The sequence below is a fragment of the Megachile rotundata genome, chromosome 4, assembly GCF_050947335.1.
Source record: "Megachile rotundata isolate GNS110a chromosome 4, iyMegRotu1, whole genome shotgun sequence".
Lineage (NCBI taxonomy): Eukaryota > Metazoa > Arthropoda > Insecta > Hymenoptera > Megachilidae > Megachile > Megachile rotundata.
In genome coordinates, this window is record NC_134986.1 from 4,840,472 (window position 1) to 4,861,965 (window position 21,494).

The following is a 21,494-nucleotide window of genomic DNA, read 5'->3' on the forward strand; positions in this document are numbered from 1 at the left end:
GTTGACACTTTGTTATGAATAGTGTATTCACTATCATAATTCACTTCATTATTAGTAACTGATAATTGTAAGTAATAGTTAACAATTGCTAATGGGTAGTTAATAGCTAATTGGCAATTTATAGTAGCCTGATTTGTGTGTAATTTTTAGTAGCTAGAAACTGAGAATTGATAAATAGTAATTGATAATTTATAATTAATAATTGAAATTAACAATTGACAAGTACATACATCATTAATAATTAGTAAATAGTAATTAGTAACGGCTCATTAATAAATCTTAACAATTGCGAATTTCATTTTTCAATATCTTCTATTAAAACAATGAAATAATATTGCAAATTCATGTTGAGAAGACACGATAAAAAATTATCGTTACAAGCGATAAGAAATATTTCCCACAATTTCATCGATCATTTGCTATTTAATTGTGTTTAATACGTACAAGAATTCGAGAGTATATTATTTTATGTGACATATGTCATATAATGCAGACAAATTAATAAGTGATTAACGCTTAATATTTTATAGAATACGTGTGATACTGATATTTTGAATCACCCTATAGATAGAAATTTTCATCCAAATCGATGTTAGTCAGGTAAATGTAGAGGAACCAGGATTTAGGTCCAAAAGTCCTGCTGAGAGTTCCGCCCCCATCGCTTTGAAATTCGTCCCTGACCAGCACAAACGGCAAGCTTAAAGTCTTTAAAAGCACTTCTTGGAATTGTAGAAACATGAAACTAAAATGTAACATCTCAAACTAATAAAACCTAACACTGTAACAAATCTACATGCAAATACAACGATCTAATATAACCTTTAAGTTACTTCATATGCTATGATTCAATGTCAGCAAATTTATAATCCCGTAAAAGGACTATAAATGCTTCAAGTCAAAATAAATAAAAAAATCTTAATTATGTACTAAAACAGGCGGGAACTGTTTGCTCATTTCTTACCGTCACAAGCAAGATATTGTAAAAGGTGCTCAGTATGTTCGCTTCGAATCCAGCTTAAGTAATGTTCCGTAATAAAACAATAAATTCAAAGAGCATAATATATTCGCGGGAATGACTGAGTCTTCATTCATCGCGAAGCAGTACGATCCGCAAAAATGAGCGTTATACTTGCTCTCGAGATTCTCGTTTTCAGTTTTATTCCTATGGGAATGTCTCAGTTGACCCCATCGAGTGAACCGTGTATAATGCCAGGATCATTCGAGATCAATGATGGCACTTGTCAAAATTATTATTTGTGTATTTACGACGGCACAAAGTACGTCTCATATAATTTAAAGTGTGCTCCTCCTAACCTATTTAATCCTATGTTGGGGTATTGTGTGTCGCCTTCGAGTTACCCTTGCACTCAAACGGGAACAACGCCATCAGCAGAATCAACGCCAGCTTCGTCGGGAGCTTCGTCGGAATCGACACCATCGGGAGCTTCATCGGCATTGACACCGTCAGGAGCTTCATCTGGAGCTTCGTCGGCATCTACACCATCGGGAGCTTCATCGGGAGCTTCATCGGCATCGACACCGTCAGGAGCTTCATCGGGAGCTTCGTCGAGAGCTTCATCTGGAGCTTCGTCGACATCAACACCATCGACAGCCTCAACGCCATCAACACCATCGACAGCCTCAACGCCATCAACAGCATCAACACCATCGACAGCCTCAACGCCATCAACAGCATCAACACCATCGACAGCCTCAACGCCATCAACAGCATCAACACCATCGACAGCCTCAACGCCATCAACAGCATCAACACCATCGACAGCCTCAACGCCATCAACAGCATCAACACCATCGACAGTCTCAACGACCTCCACCACCACAACGGCATCAACGACAGTAGCCCCATGTGTGGTAACTGGCAGATTCCCAATCAAAGACCCTAATTGTCAAATGTATTATTACTGTTACGTGAATGGTTCGCAGGTAGTTAGATATGATAATCTTAAATGTCCTAACACTTTGAAATTTAATCCAACGACACAGAAATGTGTCTTACCTCAGTCTTATAATTGCACGGTTACTCCGTAAACTGTAACTTTTCACTTCCCGTAGACTGTGAATTTATAACGTAGATTAAAAAGGTTGTGTAGGAAACTATCCGTATCGCGTCTTAATTGTGATTAAGTGTAAAACCATGCGATATGGCAGGCTATGTAGATTTTAACTATAGAATTGTATACTGTAGCATATTTGCAACAAAAAAGTAGATTTGGGTACTAAAATTATATTTTACACTCCACTTTAGTCAACTTAGTAATATGAAATAAAATAAAAATACAAATGTGTCCCTACGTCGGTAACTTTGTATCACTGGTAATCACAAGTGTCGATAAAGCAAGATGTTATCTACGGTCGGTAACATCGTAATTTGTTCGAATTATCGTAAGATGGCGATGTTATACCAAAATCACGATACTGTCAATGATCGGTGCCAGGCAATACGACATCTCGTGATTTTCTATCGTTGTGTAGCACAACGCTGTTTGTTTCCACGAGTCGCGTTACGATCGTGGGAGATTGATGTTCGCGCAGTAGACACGTTTTTCAAAGGCATACAGTGTTCGTGGGCAAAATGTGTTCAGTGTGTGATATCGTGTACCTCGTATCCCCTACAAATAAATCAAAGACGGTGTCTCGTCTGACCATGATCGTGTTATAATTTACCTAGGAGATCTATGACCGCTGGATTATTATTCGCAGCTATGTTCAACTTCTACACGCGATAAGCCCGCGTGGCACAAATTGATACCAAAACCAAATGTTCCTTGTACACTTTTCAACTCGTGATAGTAATAGTTAATTAACGACAATACACGTGTACATTTTAGATGTTAGAAACTTCGAAAATACTTCTAGGAGAACCTGTTACGACTTCGAATCCATGTTCCAAAGGTAAGGTGTGCTTGTCTGGCTTTGTTAATTAGTACTTTCTAATTGCTAATTAGTTCCTGTTCATGCGGCACATAATAAGAAGTTTGCAAAATCGGTACTGCGCTTATGACGTACAAACTTCGTTTACGCGAATTGCTCAACGTTAACCAGCCATGCATATGCCAAAATTAAATTTCTCTTTTTATTTTCCTCGCTCTTTCGTTGCCGTCGTTTGTTGGGAAATTCAGCGAAAAACATTAAAGTTTGACGGTGTTCAGACGAGTTGAAATGCAATTTTAAGAGAAGCGGAAAAAGGTTATTTGGATGATTTTAAGGATGACATAGACGCTGCATAATGCCGCAGCACGTTCTTGAAATAGGACACCAAATGATCGATTACTTTATTCCAATAGGCCTTTCCCTGCTCTAATTCGTCAGTTCGAATGACACGAAACGCCACCAAGAAATATTAATAGCAACAACGTTTCAAAAAAACGTATATCGATACGATAAACGTCTAAATTCCGCTTTTCTCCCTCCCACTCGTAATTCCTGTATTATATAAAAACACTTGTTAAAGTACCTTGCCTTTCACTGAACTCAGATACGTGATAAAAGGTTTAATACGTCCATGTCATACATAAAGATAAGCAGAATTGACTGACATTGAAAAGATTAATATGATTATGTGGATTTAAGTATTATGTTAATCTGATTTTTAAACGGACGGATGTTGCAATGGCGACATTAATATACGTATTTAAAAAAGTAATTAAAAATACTTGACATCGATTGAATTTTAGTAAAAATTTATTTCGAAACGAAGAAAGAAAAAGAAGACTTTTCTGATAGCTAAAACGGCTAATTTAAAGTGGAGCAAACACTTTAATCTCATTTTCGTTCTTTGACTGTATAATCGTAAACTTAGCCTTTGCCCTTGTTTCAAGTTTAAACACGTCGTTTAACAATAAATGAAGATAGCTACTTCAAGGTTTTGAACATGAAAGTAAAATTAGTTAATAAAAATTTACGATTGCAAAGTGTATTGATAAAAAGAACAAAGTTTCTACTGTGTTTACTGTGTTTGAATAATATTTATTCTTATATCATTCAATCTTTTATTTAATATATACATTAGTATTGTGTATGTTATATTTTCTACGAACATATTATATTTATTTAATTGAAAATAGGTTTTAAAGGTAGTCAAGTTAAATGTAAAGCGTTTGTCTTTTTGAATTTCGCGCCGACTCAATGCGCGCGCAATATTATTTGTAAGCATGACACGCACCTCTACTGATGTAAACAAGGGGCTGTCAGTTTTTAGTATCGTTGATTGCTATCAAAATATTTAATGCGTAACAGGCGGTTATAGCGCTTAAGCTGTTTCTTTAATGCATTCATTTTTGTTATTTGTACATTTTTTGTGTATACGTTATGTTCTTTAAATTGAAAATATGTTTTAAACATAATCGATTAAATGTTAAGTATTTATAATCGTGTACTATACATCAACACAATGTGCGCGCATTATTAATAAGCATGTCACACATCTCTAATAATCGATGTAAATTGTTACTTTTTAATAGTAGTGATGGTTACTAAGAAGTTTATTCAGTAAAAAATTCAGTTATAACTTTTAAAATTTATATTTTATGATGTTTCAATCAATCTAAACATGGAAGACATATTTAGAAAAAAAAAAACAAATGGCCATATGGGAGTGAAGGATGCCATGTCTTTTTGACTTTTGGTTGGTAAATTTTTACAATTATCAACTTTTAACATTAGAAATTTTTAAATTTTTAAATTTGGAAGACTGAATTGTGAAAATTTGAAGATTTGAAAATTTGAGTACTTGAGAATCTGCAAATTTGAGGATTTGTGTGTGCAAATTGGAAGTTTGCATTTCTGGGGATCCTGAAAAGTATTGGGTGGGTCCTTCCTTCACAGTAGTCCTTTGCTGAAAGGAAACTATGTTGCACCTGAGTGTACCATGTGAAATCTTCATAATTCTACGGTGTTCAAATTTAAAAACAGGATTTAATAAACATAATCATATGTCTTATTCGAACTCCAAAAAAAAAGCACAGTGAAAGTAGTCATAGTTATATTTAATTAATAGAAGTTTCCCGGCACTAGTCGTTATCAAGTAATGATAGGATCGTGACAAGAACACGTTCGTATATTAAATAAAGTATTTTATTTCTATTTAGATAGTGTACAAAGTGATAAGTAAAAATCAGGATCAGAAGGATGGCTCGTCACGGCAGCGAAAGGTCCTTGCATTCGCCTCAATCGATGCATCCCGACTCCTCGGGTCGCGTGAGCAGCCCGAACACAACTGCTATCACGGAATTGACACCTTTAGAATCAGCAACATGTACTGACAACAGTACGATGAAGGTCAATGTCAACAGCGTGGTTTGCACGACAGGAAGTGTCTCGGGTACCGTACCGTCTCCCTCGATATCCTCGACATCCTCTTCCTGCGATTCCCGTATTCCACGTCCCTCGCCTACAGGTCTGCGTCGCTCGGTCAGTATGCGCATGCGCGGTGAACGAATTTCACCTAACCAACCACCACCACTACCACCCAGTACCGCGGCGACCGCGGCCCTGAACAGGCACGGTTACTCTTGTCGTCGTTCTAATCATTTGCAACACCATCATCTGGACCATCGTACCTTTCCAGTCATCACGGAGAATGGAACTGAATCACCTCGACAACGATCTCTTGTAAGCATTATTCCCATACGTTTTATATCACTAATATTTTTCACTGTTTATAAGTATTGATTTCAGAATGATTTCAAATTATTTCTTGTATCTTCACAGTATATTACGTCGTATTCTTGGTTCGATGCAGATCGCAGATGCGGACTGACAGTTTGTCTTATTGACTTTGTTCTTAAGGCTTCATTTTTGAGAGTCAACAGTTTTTTATTATCAGGGGCTGCGTAAATGGAATATTTATTAATTGATCTTAATCACGATTGCATGCTTCGTATAACAGTAATTACTCTGTTTTGTGATTTAAATTTGTTCTTGAAATTTAAGCTTTCGTGAGTTAGTATGTTAATGTACTACGTACAAACAACGTTGTCCTTGATTTTTGTTAATGGTATTAGTTAGAACAAAAACACAAACAAAGATATTATTATACATATGGACATTTGGAAATATAATCATGGCCAATATTTCAGATACACTTTCATGGATAAATATTTTAATTTTACATAAAAATTGTTCTGCCATCTTACAATAATTATAGTATATTTTTAATAAGAATTGAGATGAGTCATTCGTAACTAATATCCATTTTTTTAATTACAATTTTTTACATTTGTATGCTGTTACAATTTTGCAATATTATATAAATTTTCTACCAGTAAATTTATAAAATTGAAAAGACATATTTATTGTTCTTTTGATCACTCGTGGGAATATAAAACTATTTTCTTAAGTTCATCCTTTTAAAAATTTGATTTATCACGACAGTATTATGGTGATTCGAAAAAACACAGAAAAAGAACAAAGTAAACAGAAATTTTCCGAGTTTTGGTTCACGTGACCTGATAAATACAGGCACCTTGCCAAAGCCGATTCTCTTTTAATATCACAGTTTATGAAGTGTACCCACTCAACCTGAAAATTAGACTCCAGAAAGAAGAGTAAGAAAGAATATAATAATCGACCTAAAAATTGTTTAAAAGGCAGTGTTAGAACAATTGTTGAGGACAATAGCACCGGAAAGTAAAAGAGGCGCGTGTAACAATGAAAAGATGACTGGCGCTTAGCTCGGCAGATTTTGAATTATTAAGTGCACCTGGGTTCGAGTAGGCACGATAGCTAAAGAAATAAAGAAGGGGCATCCTGACCTTCCTCAAACCAAAGCGTCTGCGCAGAAGAAGCCTCTCTACTACTTCCGGTCATAATGCTACAAGAAAAGCGAGCGTATTCTCTGTGTAACGATACCATAATCCCGTTGAACGTGATACCGTTTTATGGCAATAAAACGATAGACGATATTTATACCGAACAGACCATATTGGTCAATTCAAAAAATATTTCATTTACTTATCTTTAACCATGTACCTCTTCTAATAGAAATTTTTAATAATGATAGAAATACTTGTAAATTGTATATACAATTTTCCTGTTTGATTTTTTTGTAGAAATAAATATGGCGGTCAAACTGTTGTACGGTTGAGTGGTGTACTCTTGATGGGATCTATGAAACAGAATTTGAACAATGGAATATTAAATAAATCTAAGTTAACTGTTGTCTGATATATTTTTATATGGGTTATGCACAAATGAGGGATATTAGCTTGCAGAGAAATGGCCTTGAAGTAATGCAAATGTATTATTTGTCAATCAATTGACGAGTCATCAGTGTCTTGGACGTCCATGTTTATTCACCATAAACTACCGTTTACACGCTCGAATTTTATGTCTTGGCTTCCGAAGACTATTTCGACCTAGTTATGTTCTGGCAGACTGTATGGACCCCAAATGCCAAAGACTCTAGTGCCTTTTCATTCGTAGGTTCTGAATTTCTTTTACATTCAAACTGCACTTCGTATTGAGGACATAAGTTCCTTTTAAGACTTAGGCCCTAAGGTAAAACCCCTTTTAGATCAACGCTTAAAAGGGATGACCATTTTCTATGTTTCATTCTTTGAATACAACCTTAGTGTACATGTTGTATTATTAATTCTGTCATTCATTCAAAACTACTTATTAAGATTTTTGAAAGAATTACATGGGAGGTAAAATGTACAACCATTCTATTGTCATCCATTTTGAAATTTAAGAATTTTGAGAATTTTTGAATATTTGAGAATTTAGAAATTTAGAAATTTGGGTCTTTGATTTGAAAATTTTTGAAGAAAAAAATTTCAGAATTTGGAAATTTGAGTTAGCAATTTGGGAAATTGTAGTTCGCAACTTAGAAATTTGAGAATTTTTTAATTTTGGGACTTGGAAATTTGGGAATTTAATGATTTCGAAATTTGAAAATTCGGAAATTTTGAAGTTTGATCATATGAAAATTTGGGGGTTTGGAAATTAAGGAATTTAGTAATTTGAACCACTAATTTGAAAATTTAGAAATTAAAAAATTTGAAAGTTTATAAATCTATAAATTTAGGAAATCTTAGAGAATTTTATGATATAAAAAATTGAGAATTTTCAGATTGGCTAATTGGGAATTTGTTAATTTATAAATAAGTTGGCAATTAGCAATGCAAAAATATTGACAATTTGTACTAGTAACAATCCTAATCCTATTTCTTACCTGAGAGTTCTATTAGAGCCACTTATTCTAAGCTTAACCGGCAAACTTGAACATACAAAAAGACTAATTTTAATCACGCCACCCTTGTATGCATTCGTAGGGTTGAGTCAATATTAACTCGGCTCCATTACCATTGCAACTGTAAATAAGTTAGCTTTGACAGAGATAATTGCTAAGTAAAGTCCTGATGAAGCAAAGGGTTAACGAATTCACTGTTTATTTTTCAGAGCCTTTCATTGACCCCGGCGAGGCCGCGACCTGGATACGCGGCCTCTGGAGGATCAAGCACTGGAATTGCCGACGACAGTGATGCGGATAGCGTAAAAAGTTATGGAAGTGCCTGCAGCACCGCAAGCGCCTGTGATCATGCCACCTTCGCCCTCAATGGTACCACATGGTCAGGTAGATCACGAAAGTATGTTGTTCATTGTTCGAATCACACCGGTGACAATGAACAATACCTCACTCCTACGCAAAGGGCAGCTAGACAAGTTAGGAAATTTCAGGTGAGACGATGATCGCTTAATACGATTGCCATAATTTCAAGAACAACACTAAACATTATTTCCTACAGGCGTTACTAAAAGAAGCTAGAAAGGAGATCGAAGAGAAGGATCAGGAAATCTTTCGGCTAACTAAAGAAGTGGTGGAGTTAAGATTGTATAAAGCTTCACTGAACAGTCCAGACGAGAGGACGGACAGCAGCGATGCTCTCACCGTACGAGAAAATAATCCTTTCTCGCCAGAATCACCTAGCAAGGATTTACCGGATGAAGGTGCACTGCAAAAGGTTGCGAGTCCAGATACACCCGAGAAACGCGTCCATTCCGATTTACCTTCCTCTCTGGCGGACTCGGGTCATTTTGAGGATGGTTCCGTCCACTCGAAGGATTCTGTGTTTTTACCCGAAGCGCAACCGGAAACTAGCCAGGTTACTACAACGCCCGTCAAAGTTCCAGAAGACGACACGTCCGAAACGTTCAAATCAGCCACAGAAACGCCGGAAAGAGACGAAGAGAGACGCAAACTGGTGAACCTTTATGAAAGCAGAATCGAGGAAATGCATCGCAGACATGTTGATGAACTGCAGGAACTGAAGCAAAAGCATAATGATAAGGTATATACACAGCTACGTTAACTGCATTACAGTTAACGAGCGTAACGGATACTCGTTCAGCATACCACAAAAAGACATGCAGTGTGCATACTGTACACGCGTAATAGTTTTCAGGCCAACGGTGCTTCTTTACATCTTATTATTACATACTTGTATATCGTTGAACTCCTGTGAGATCGTATTGAAATGAAATTAGCCCCCTGGTGACCTTTATTTGACGACAATTGATTATTAGGTTACATTAATATATTTTTCTAAGTCATTTCTCATTTCTGTTGTGGGGAGATATTCTATTTCAACTTCACATTGAATTTATTATGAATTTCTGGCGCTAAAAGTATTAATACTGTGAATTGCAAAATAATAAAATAGTAGTGTAATGAGGCAGTAAAATCCTAGAATTGTAAAATAGTGAATCAGTACAGTAGTACAATGCTCATATAAAAAAGTGTTTCCTTTTAAAAGAATATGCACGCAGATACTACTTGTATATACAATATAGAATATAGATTGTATTCTTAAATTACTTTAATTATAATCCAGTTGCTGTATTATATTTCAGGTGGAAAGTTTACTGAATCAATTGGCTGAAATAAACACACGTTATTGCGAAGTGAGACCTTCTGTTGATACCGCAGAAGCTCGAGCGCGTGAACTGGAGGCGGAATTAGAGGCTGTGAAAGCGGAACTCGCTGAACAAAAGACTTTGTTAAGTGAACAAGAAGAAAGAAACAAACAAATGTACCTGAAAATGTATGCCAAAGGTCAGGAGGCTGCACGTATAGAACAAGCTGATCAGGTAGGATGTATTTCACTTTAAATAAGCAATGCGGTATTGTCTATTTTACATTTCTAATAAGACACGCTTCTTTGTATACGATAATTACAGATACTTGAGCATGCTCATCAAACACCACCAAAGGTTACCGTTGCAGAACTACTTCAACAATTAACAGTTACACAAGCAGAATTAGAAAATATCAAGGTAAATGTTTTTGTTTCAGTTATTGTATTCCCAATTGTTTGGTACCGTAATAGTAATACCATTGTGTAAAAATGAATAAGAGTCGTTGGCTGATATCATTTATGACTGAGGCTTTATCCTTACATCTATACAAAATAGCATGAACTCTGTCTTTAATACAGATACTAAAACTTATTAAAATTTTCTTAATAATATTAAAATACATGACTAACGGCAATACTTTACTTAATTATTTGTAAAAGCAAGATATAACAAATGGTTATTAACGCGTTGACTATTGTTCTGAAGCTGTTAAGAGTTTCATTACACATATGAATAATGTGAAAGTCAACATATTAATAAACATTGGCAATTCATTGCATTGCTGATATTTACTGTCTCTTTTTTCTCTTATTAGTACTATTCAATTACTAACTGAAGTTGAAAAACATTTGAAATTAAGCCTACAACTTCAAATAAAAATAATAGCACATAAATTGACTTGAGTACGTGAGGATGAAAATACAAACAATTTGGTGATCACTGTCTGTGCATCACTTTCTGTGCATCTCTGTAGTTTACAAATCTCTTGTACTAATGATGTGCCACTTTTTTTGGTCGCCGCTCACACTCCAGGACACAAGCTACTCGCCTGAACCTCACATTTCAGCCGATCGTAGCCACAGTTTATTAAGTGCTCAGGAGGCTGTTTCTCTCTGGGTCCTTGGCACACGTAAGGTCTGTATTTCTGCTGAACCGCCACGTGATGCAATTCTCATCCACTGTTTCTTAAGCATCAATGTACTTGTTCACATACAAATGCATAAACAACTTTCATTTTTCAACAAATTCTTTCTTCTTTCCTTTCTATTTCTATCTTAAAGAAATTTCTTTTACAGGATAATACATGTATCTTTATTATCCCAAAAATGTTTGTTATGTAATGTGTTTGTATTTATACATATACTTCTAAATCAAAAGAAATATTGGACTTTATACTTATTGATATTCATTACTTGTTCTGTTTTAGAGATAATTGACTATTTATTAATGTGCTTTAGTATAAAACTAATTTGATAGATTTGTATATTGTACATATATACCACTTGTATATAATGTTTCCATTCAGTTTTGTTAACAATAGCTGTTTGATTAAATGTCTCAAGAAATTGTACTGTATATATTTTGTTTTCCAAGCATGGACATTAAAAATTAAATAAGTGTACAAGCACTGTGACAGAAAACCTCAAATGTGCACAGTAAATCTTTCTCATAAAAGAATATTGACGTTTATTGGATGTATCAGTTATTCAATATAAATGTAGGTAATGCCCATGTATTTTGTAATAACTGTATTAATTTATATCAAGCATTATCAAAAAACTTTATGTCTAAATTAAATGATTAAAATTTTTTTTTACATTTAATTTGTCTAAGATCTATTTTCATCACCACTTTTACTATTCATACATTCATATTAGTATTCTATTATACATTTCTTAATAATTCAATTACAGTAGGCTTTCAAAATCAACAAATCTTCCATATTATGAATAAATCCAATCTCTTCATTAAAAATGATAATTCATAATAATTCTTAGATAGCGAACATAGGTAAATCATAGTGGCAAGAATTGGCTTCACGTGCTCTCATTTATGAGTTACATATATTATGACAAGGTTTTTCTAAGAGAATGTATTAATATTAAACGCTTTGCCACAGTGACTGCATGTCAATTACTAAACACAAATGTAGTTGGTTTGTTCTATTATGCAGTATTATTAGGTTCAAAAAGACTTCTATGTGCGCTTGGAAGAAACAGCCTCTTATTTATTATTCTTCAGTTAATGTAAGTTTGCACGTGCTTAAGCATCACATGCTCGCACTGTCACACACAATAGTGAGTCACTGTAGAAATATTAGATCCAGAAGGGAATAAACTTATTTTAACATTAGTGTGCTATTTTATTAAAAATTAACTTTATCACAGCTGCACTTTGTTTGCCACAAATTTAATTTATTGTATCTGGATCTAATCGACACAATAATCCACTGGCAAAACATGTATGTTATTTAAAACACGACACACAAAGTAACACATAAAAAAAAAATTATTAACAAAATTATTATTAACATTAATTTGTTTAACAGGCAATGTATCGACGCATCGTAGAAGCAAGAAGTAATCAAGGTGCCCTTGATCCAGAGATAACTTTACAGTTCCTAAAATCAGCTATCTATTATTTCCTAACTGACAAAGAAAATCATCATGGTCATCTGAATGCTATTGAAAGCATCTTAGGATTCAGTGAAGCTGAAAAGCACAATATTGATAAAATATATAGATCAACAAGAAAGTAACACATCCTGAAGCTTTTTCATCAATTAGTTTCAGTAATCAGATGAACTATTATTTACCACTATTGCAAGAAATCAGGTACGAATCATGTTTCATTCACATTCTATCTAAAATCAATCCGTACAAATTGGAATTTGTATGTCTGATTAATATAACAACTTATAGAACTGTTATATCCATTTTTATCGCGAAAATTGTAGAATTCTTATTTCGATTATTTTTAACGAGCTTCTAGATTGGTGCGGAATATATATTAGCAATTAAATAAATTAATGTAATTGTTCAATTACAATTGAAAGGCTGATATTCTGTGTTTACCTATTTCATTATTCTAATTTTCACATCAAATAATTAAGATATATTTTCTTTAAGTAAATGATGGTCACTAAAAATTATTAACAGTTAGTTGGATTAGAGAAATTTTTGTACAATTTAGTTTTTGTGCACTAAATTTGCTTGCTTTTTTAAATTCATACAATAGATACATTTTAAATAAAACATAATGTTACAAGTATATCAATCAAATTTTAACATATATACAAATTTTATAAATAAATTTATAAAAAAACTGATTTTAAGTAATGAAACTTATTTTTTAATTACTTAACAAATTTTATAATGGACTTTTTTTAAATAGAGTGCTGCCTTTTTTCTCAATGCCTATATTTTAAAATATTTTACATATGTTTACAAAAATGTAGCTGCACTGCTTTAGAATTTACCACTGTTTAGTTTCACTTTTCTAAGTATGTAGTCTAATATTTTCCAAAATTATAATGCCAACACTTTCTATTGCCAATAATTTTGGTAACTTCATATAAGTGCATGTAAAAACAAGGAAAATATCAAAACTGAGCATTTTTTTAAATCTTTAAAAATGCAAGGATAGAAATAAAATACCTAAAATAATAAATCATCATTATAATGAAATATGTATATTGTATACCTATTTGTGCAAGCACTTTAAACATAAACCTCAATTACACACAATTCATCGCAAATGTATTCAGCTATTTATTGTGACTAGGCTAATACATTATACCTGAAAAATATTAGACAATTAAATAATTTCTTTGAAGAATAAAATTTCTTTCATAAGCTTGCAATGCTACAGTATTTTTAAACGTACATTAGATATATTATTAAATTATATAATCAAGATATAAATGTAGTTTTCAAAGTATTAGAAATATAATCTGATTTTTAATTTACGAAGAATAATGCAAATTATATTTTAGATTTTTAGAGAAAAATTGTTTTGCAAAATGTAAAAATATTGCGTAAATTATATACGATGCATTGCATAGAGACAATTATGAAAGTGATTTTTTTGTTACAATGATTTTATTACATTAAACTTTTTAATATAAAGATTTGTCATAAACAAAAATTGTAATATGGCAGGTATGTACATATATGAGTAAGGATAAAATACAGGCAATGATTTAATCTTTTGCATTGGATATTAAATTGTTAATCAACATTATACATATAATATATTAAATAGTTTTTATACATGCTAATATCATATTCAAATGTATATGTTATCATATATATGTATAAATATGTGTTACAGATTATATTAATATATATTTGGCGTTATTATATATTTAATATATCAAACATGTGTTACATGCATGTAGTGCTAAAGTTTGTAACATGTACATATGTTTAATATGTTGAAGAAAACAATATGAAAGTATATGAGCTAAAGATATTTCACATATTCCAATGCAAAAGACTAATTACATTTACCTTTTTGTGCTAAGAGAGAGAAAATTTTCTGATATAAAGGTAAAAGATAAGAAGCAAAATGTAAGTAGGTATATGTGTGCATAATTTATTATAGCATAAATTTTCAATTTTATTAATCATAAGTTGCGGCACTATTTGGATCCTTGAATATGGATTGTATAAATTTATGTATACATATGTCTATTTGTTAGGAGAGAATACGTTATACATGTTATATGTATAAATACTAAATAATTAATACCAGTTTCAACATGTAACGTCCAGACAAGGAAACAATTTGGAGACTGAGGGAAATATCTTGCCTTTTTATCTGCCTGTTACGTCAAGCTAAGTATCATGAGAGTATTATAATGTAACTATTTATGATCATTAAATGAAAATTTATAGCACATTTCTTATATAGCTGTTATAACTCTATTTCACGCATTTTAAATTACATTAAATTAAAGCAAAAATTTAATCAATTACAACATATTAAACATTAAATGCATTGCTTGTTTCAATGGCTATTTTCCATAAGAAATTAGACGTTACACCTTAAGTTATTAAAATTAGCTCTATATCTCAATCATTTCATTTAATCCGGTTGTATAATCAAAGAATCTCTATCAATGTGCAATATTTTAAGTGATATAACTACATTAGTAAACTGTCTCAGTTTGGCTGCAGTTCATTTAAAATATGTGTTTTAGCATTTATTAAAATAGTTCCACATTACGAATTTTTTAATACAATTAGCATCTTGTTTTAATAAATTTCTATATGGCAATTAATAGTTACACAAAAAATGAAATATCACACTCAGGGGAATATGAAATTTTTATTTTTATTTATGAAAACATCATTTAAAACATATCTATACTGAAAACATCTCTTTGTTATCTGAAACTAGAATTCAATATATTTCGTGTATCACAAAGAACTAACAATAAGAAAAGAAGTGTAAAATATATTATTCCAAAGAATACAAATGTTCTCTTCTTGAATTCAATATCTTTATTACAAAACATGTATATTATTGTTATACTACAAAGTTCCTTTCAGATATTGTAAAAAACTGGGCCTATAGATTTAAGTCATCATATCCTCCGATGATTTAGCCTCTGCATTAATTTATTTAGACGTATTATGTAACAGGAAGTTGTCATAAACAATATGTAAAATAATAGAAACCATATATATGTATTCATGAATGACGGCCTTTTATATTTTTACTAATTATACTATTTATTGCTATGATTTTTTCATTTTATAAGTAGCAGTAATAATTATCTGAATAATTAACTCTAAGCTAAGAAAAGGTTGTGTAGTTCTTAGTGGTATAATCATAAAATACATCATTTGCTTTGCAAGAATTCGAATGTGTTGAAATATTTTTGTGTTTGATGGTATGACAATTATAAATAAAGTCTATAAGAATAACATTATTTTTTCTAATTTTATTGCCACGGAAACCAAAGTCTTACAGTACAAAAATTTTAATGGAATATTCTGTGTGAAAAAAACTGAGGGAAAGGAATTGAAAGTACAAAGAAATATTTACTAGATAGTTGTTAATTTGTTTTCAAAATTTTTATGAAAGATTTGTAAGATACAAAATATGTATATTACTTCTTTCCAGCTATAATAATACCATCATACTTCTGTTGGAACCATTTCATTGCATCTTCTTTGGTAAGTCTGTGTTGGAAACCGACTTTTCCAGTTTTCCTTCTCCTGTGAGCTACGTTAAACCCTGTGCATAAAACATGAAACATTTTACATTGTATCATTTATAAAATTTCATATTCTATCATTAAATATCTCATATTGTTAAAATTATTATCCAATATTTTTAACAATATGAAATTATAATTTTTATTATATAGTGTAGCTCCAATTGAGTAACACACCCAGTAGAAAGAAGTGGGCATGGGTTGCAAATATGAAGCGTTTTGCTCTAGCACATATTTAAAAAAATAATAGACACAACCTATTACAGTGGCATCTTAAATAAATGTGCAATTACTTAATTCTATATTTTCATGAAATTAAATGAAACTAACCTGGGCGTCCAAGTACAACGTAAAAGTCCAAACCGTAAATACCAATGCTGGGGTCATATTTAATTCCTAAGTCAATGTGTTCTTGAATACCAAAACCAAAGTTTCCGGTACCAGAGAAATTTTCTTTCCTCAGTTCATATTCTCTGACCTTAAATACAAATTAATTTTAGAGATTCATATTACTATTTAAACCCATAATTTAAAATACAATAGTTTAGAATTACCTTCAGACCACGTTCCAGAATTTCTTCTGCTTTAGCACCTCGTACTGTGCAATGTACAGCAATTTTTTCATTACGACGGATACCAAAAGAACGTACAGTGTACCTAGCTTTAGAAAAGACCGGTTGCTGTCCAGTTAACTGTTCTAATACCTGAAAGAAAAATTGTATTATAGTTGCAATAGATCATATCTGGTAACATTGGAACTTTGATTACAGTTTTGATAAACATTTACCTTAGCAGCACGAGTGAGTCTATCACCAGATTCACCCACACAAATATTTAAACAGAGTTTACGAATTCGAACTTCGCGCATCACATTTTTCGATGCATCTTTCGGCTCCTTCTTCACCTTTTTCTGTAACTTCTTTTCGACCTTCTTCTCAGGAGCCTTCTTAGCGTCCTGCAAATATTAAACTATTATCACATTTCATTCATCAATGTTTTCAAACAAGAAATATTTAAAGTACTAACTATAACTATTATAATATAACTATTAAATAACTATATAAATATAACTATTATATTATAAACATTATGGTACAGGTTTAGGTTATATTTGTAGTACACGCTGATCACAAACTTCATCTGTCACGTAAAAAATTCTACTCTTACATTTTTAACGAAAGAATCTCTGGAATATTAAATCAATAGTGCATTTTTCGCTGTGATGCATGAAAAGTATTTATTTCAAGATCGATGCCATTGATATCTAAGGATTAGAAAAATGCTTTTCGCAGCAACGAAACGTACACTCACCGCCATGATGAAGGAAAGAGGATGATACAGCAGTGCGCCCTACTGGTAAAATTGGAAAGCGATCTTCGTCAGGTCTACCAAATTGAGAAACACAATTATGAATTCAAAATTTTGAAGAACTCGTTGGCCCGATGATGAAAATACAAATAACAAAATAAATTTTTAAGTATACAAGGAGCAGGATAAAAACACCATTCGCTAGATGGCACTAAAATTTTTACCGATCGATTTTTCACGATTACTACACACTATTAAATAAGTACTATCACAGTTGAGAAGAAAGCACAAATATCTCGACTATGCCAAGTATTTTAACGCTATTCACCGTGCCTCTCGAGAACGTCGATTACTTAATTTTTAGTTATTCAACCGATTAACATAAAAAAAAGAATATTGAGAATTTATAGGAAACAATCTTTTAAAAAAACCGCCACAAATGCTGTTAACAGCGCCATGTAACAATAAACTGCAGAACTATGATGAATACGAGTAAAGTATCGACCGGATTCTGTCGGTAATTAATAGATTACACTTCAACGGTAATATACCACCAGCGAAGTTTCTATTGTAGTTCCGCATATTACTGCTAGCTGGCGCTGCGTCGAACCTGCATAAGGGGTGTTCAGATTAGGCAAGTATATGTCTAAATAGCCTAATGTGAACGACATTTAATACAGCACAAGAAAGCAATCGTCCGGTTTATGTCTTCATCACATTTTCTTCCATAACTTACAGTTTTCTTCAACTTTTTAGAAGCAAATTAATCGATACATTATCTTTATTATCTCAACAGATTCTTATTAGCTTTCTTCAAGATCCTGTACTACAGCGCACACTAATGTGTACAAATTATAACTAGGTCCACTGTTGGGCAGTCCCAGTGCATACGCAGTAAGCTATCCGTAGAAGTCCTCAGTAGCGTATACACTTTGATGAAATATAAGGTATCATTAGGCCCTATTAAGGAAAAAAAAATAAATCTGAAGAAAATTGCAAGAAAGAGAATAAAAGGGTTAAATAATACAACAGATTATATATAATAAAAGTAATATTAAATTTATTTATGATTATTATTATTTTTTACGTTTGCAGCCGATTTATTGTATGAATACCAATATTTGTTGCAAGAGCAAAGGAAAAAGATACCGCTCGATTTTTATCAGATCTATGCATGTTAACAAAATAAAATCCATGTATTTCTTTGTTATTGTTTCTCTGATATTATAATTTTCACACGTATAAAATATAGTTATTCAAAGAGGTCCTTCCAAGTCGTTTTTCTTAAATAATAAATTCATTTAGTGTTTTAAAAGTTATTGTGCTTTTGTGTTATTTCAAATATAATAATTTCCTATATTCCATCATATTATTCCCATTATATTATATTGTATAATTCACGATATATGTATAATTGTATAGTTTTATACTGTCATATATATAACTAACCTAACACAGCCTAATGTAATCTAACCCAACCTATACATTCATAGTTTACAGTGCAGTTATTAGAATTTTTGAAAAATTATGTAGGATCATTAAGGTGCGCTCATCAGTCACCACTGTGTGTACCGGCTAAGTTTCTGAACACAGTTTATGAACTTTTATGATTAAAGAATGGTCAGCAATACATTATTTACATGGTTCGATCATAAAAGTTCCTAACTAATGTTCGGGTAATGAGTAATTAATTATTTTGTGTCAGCATTGCGATACGTACATGAGCCGCCTATATCAATTCTACTGCACATGCAAAGTGCAATATTTCGGCATTTTGACGACGCAGTATGGTTCCTGAGGCATTTAGAAACAAATTTCTATCATAGTTTGATGCATTTTGATGCCTAATAAAGCCAGAAAATCAATTTTTGTCGAAATCGGTCCAAAACGGTACAGGTGGCGCCATCTAGCGGCGAGCGGCGGAACTACGAAAAACTAAAATTTCGATTTTCTCGGAAATTAAGCAATTTTACGTATTTCTGAGGGTCAGAAATTGTTCTGTCGCCTCTCTAGAACCTATGTAATGCCACAAGAACCTCCTCAGAGCGCTAGAAAAGAAAATAAAAAAATAGGTCAAAACATGGACTAAAAAATTGGCGTCCATCTAGCGGTGAAAGTTGGAACTACAAAAATATAAAAATGCGATTTTCTCGAATATTAGCGAACTTTGAGTACTTGTAAAGCTCAGAAAGTGTTTTGTGATCGTATTAGAAACAAAATAAAGCAATAAAAGTTTCCTGAAAGATTTAATAAAGAAAATTTAAAAAATGTTATTTTATGGAGAAAACTTGTGGCGCCATCTAGCGGCGAAACTGCGAACTAAATTGAAAAACGTATGTCCGAACACGCGTTACGGGGTCAAATAAAAATTGATTTTCTGGGCTTAATAGGCAAAAAAAATGAATAACTTATTCAACAAAAATTGCTTTAAAATGTCTAAAGAAGCATACTACGTCGTCAAAGTTGCGAAATATTACTTATTATATTTTTCCTTAACGCGTGTTCGGACATACGTTTTTTCAGTTTAGTTCACAGTTTCGCCGCTAGATGGCGCCACAAGTTTTCTCCATAAAATAACATTTTTTAAATTTTCTTTATTAAAGCTTTCAGGAAACTTTTATTGCTTTATTTTGTTTCTAATACGATCACATAACACTTTCTGAGCTTTACAAGTACTCAAAGTTCGCTAATATTCGAGAAAATCGCATTTTTATATTTTTGTAGTTCCAACTTTCACCGCTAGATGGACGCCAATTTTTTAGTCCATGTTTTGACCTATTTTTTTATTTTCTTTTCTAGCGCTCTGAGGAGGTTCTTGTGGCATTACATAGGTTCTAGAGAGGTCACAGAACAATTTCTGACCCTCAGAAATACGTAAAATTGCTTAATTTACGAGAAAATCGAAATTTTAGCTTTTCGCAGTTCCGCCGCTCGCCGCTAGATGGCGCCACCTGTACCGTTTTGGACCGATTTCGACAAAAATTGATTTTCTGGCTTTATTAGGCATCAAAACGCATCAAACCCTAATGGAAATTTGTTTCTAAATGCCTCAGGAACCATATTACGTCGACAAAGTGCCAAAATATTCATTTTTTTATTTTCCTTATATCCGTGTTCCGACCCTCACTTTTTAGGATCAGTTTTTTCGGTGATTATTCGTTCGTGGCAAGTCTAATTAAAATTTTTGTTTTCTATGTCCATCTGGATGTACATACGCATGTACATGCAAAATTTGACGAGAATTGGTTGAGTGGTGCAAAAGAAAAACGCGGACAAAGAAGTTGCAAAGTCAAGTGTAAGAGCTTCGGTCCTAGAATTAAGTATTAATATATTTTATTAATTGATAGATACATTATTAAGTCATTTGATGTACAAAAGTGTTTGAAAATAAATATGATCAGAAACATGTATTTGCGTATTTACTTACTTATAAATCCCGTCATTCCGATCCCCACAAATGGCACCAAATTTTAAAAAATAAGAAATAAAACACAAAATATTGAGAATTTTACGAGGAGAACATGCATTATAAGGACGTATTCAGTGTGCTTCATGGAATTCCCATAACGTCATTTCAACAATTCTCGAGGTGCAATTTTTGAATTTCATCGACCGATTTTGCAAATTGGTGTCAGGAGAACATAAGCTGTGAGGACGTATCTTTCGTGAATTTCGATGACATCAAATTCCAAAAATTCTCATGTTTACTTGATACAAAGTCTCTCTTTTGAATATGTAAATTTTTATTCTGTTGGGTTTGTTAGATAACAATAAATACACAATGATTGTTGATAAATTTTTCGTTATTTTCACCACTTTTCATACAGTGCATAACTTAATAAAGATATTGTTGAATCATTTAATTAGTAAGTATTGTTACGGTCCGTGTTATGCACGGGGAAGTAATTAGCTAACCTTGACCACCTGCGCAGTCCTAAACCGTAAAGATAGACTTGCGCAGTAAATTTTTGCAAGGAAAGTAAGCAAAGAAAAAGTAATCGATGTATCCACAATGATGACGTAATTACTTTTTATGTATCCCTTAAAATGTGTCCCTCAATAAGGGTTTTACTGTACTATC

The 21,494-nt window shown here is 32.5% G+C and overlaps 3 protein-coding genes across 8 annotated transcripts; 2 read left to right on the top strand and 1 right to left on the bottom strand.

The window, feature by feature from the left end:
• The first annotated feature begins 249 nt into the window (after positions 1-249).
• Positions 250-2,317, top strand: LOC143264395 (uncharacterized). The gene has a single exon (XM_076531361.1). The coding sequence runs from the start codon at positions 1,117-1,119 to the stop codon at positions 2,047-2,049; it is 933 nt and encodes a 310-aa protein (XP_076387476.1). The 5' UTR covers positions 250-1,116; the 3' UTR covers positions 2,050-2,317.
• A 197-nt stretch (positions 2,318-2,514) lies between these two features.
• On the top strand, positions 2,515-14,781 carry qtc (GRIP domain-containing protein quick-to-court). 5 transcript variants are annotated; one of them, XR_001095631.2, is made up of 9 exons: positions 2,515-2,913; positions 5,109-5,631; positions 8,422-8,700; positions 8,769-9,311; positions 9,874-10,110; positions 10,201-10,296; positions 10,912-11,013; positions 11,877-12,125; positions 12,428-12,566. XR_001095631.2 is itself a non-coding variant. In XM_012283067.2 (8 exons), the coding sequence occupies exons 2-8, from the start codon at positions 5,149-5,151 to the stop codon at positions 12,635-12,637; spliced, it is 1,950 nt and encodes a 649-aa protein (XP_012138457.1). In that variant the 5' UTR covers positions 2,515-2,913; positions 5,109-5,148; the 3' UTR covers positions 12,638-14,781. The 5 variants fall into 5 exon arrangements, 4 of the variants coding, with proteins under 4 accessions (XP_012138457.1, XP_012138462.1, XP_012138459.1 ...); XM_012283067.2 differs by lacking the exon at positions 11,877-12,125 and having other exon boundaries at positions 12,428-14,781; XM_012283068.2 differs by lacking the exons at positions 2,515-2,913; positions 11,877-12,125 and adding an exon at positions 4,301-4,645 and having other exon boundaries at positions 12,428-14,781.
• A 1,166-nt stretch (positions 14,782-15,947) lies between these two features.
• Positions 15,948-17,457, bottom strand: RpL11 (ribosomal protein L11). Of its 2 annotated transcripts, none has more exons than XM_003702305.3 (5): positions 17,411-17,457; positions 16,893-17,060; positions 16,660-16,809; positions 16,436-16,583; positions 15,948-16,125 (listed from the first exon to the last, which is right to left on the bottom strand). In XM_003702305.3, exons 1-5 carry the CDS (start codon positions 17,420-17,422, stop codon positions 15,998-16,000), a joined length of 606 nt encoding a protein of 201 aa, XP_003702353.1. In that variant the 5' UTR covers positions 17,423-17,457; the 3' UTR covers positions 15,948-15,997. The 2 variants fall into 2 exon arrangements, with proteins under 2 accessions (XP_003702353.1, XP_012138453.1); XM_012283063.2 differs by having other exon boundaries at positions 17,417-17,437.
• Between the last annotated feature and the right edge of the window lie 4,037 nt (positions 17,458-21,494).

Excerpts from the sequence above, each read along its gene's own strand:
- LOC143264395 (XM_076531361.1), top strand. The coding sequence starts at position 1,117 with ATGAGCGTTATACTTGCTCTCGAGATTCTCGTTTTCAGTTTTATTCCT.
- qtc (XM_012283067.2), top strand. The coding sequence starts at position 5,149 with ATGGCTCGTCACGGCAGCGAAAGGTCCTTGCATTCGCCTCAATCGATG. Across the intron at positions 10,297-10,911 it reads CAGAATTAGAAAATATCAAG|GACACAAGCTACTCGCCTGA; the intron begins GTAAATGTTTTT and ends CTCACACTCCAG. Across the intron at positions 11,014-12,427 it reads GGGTCCTTGGCACACGTAAG|GCAATGTATCGACGCATCGT; the intron begins GTCTGTATTTCT and ends TTTGTTTAACAG.
- RpL11 (XM_003702305.3), bottom strand. Across the intron at positions 16,810-16,892 it reads GACTCACTCGTGCTGCTAAG|GTATTAGAACAGTTAACTGG; the intron begins GTAAATGTTTAT and ends TTTTTCTTTCAG. Across the intron at positions 16,126-16,435 it reads CGTTGTACTTGGACGCCCAG|GGTTTAACGTAGCTCACAGG; the intron begins GTTAGTTTCATT and ends TTTTATGCACAG.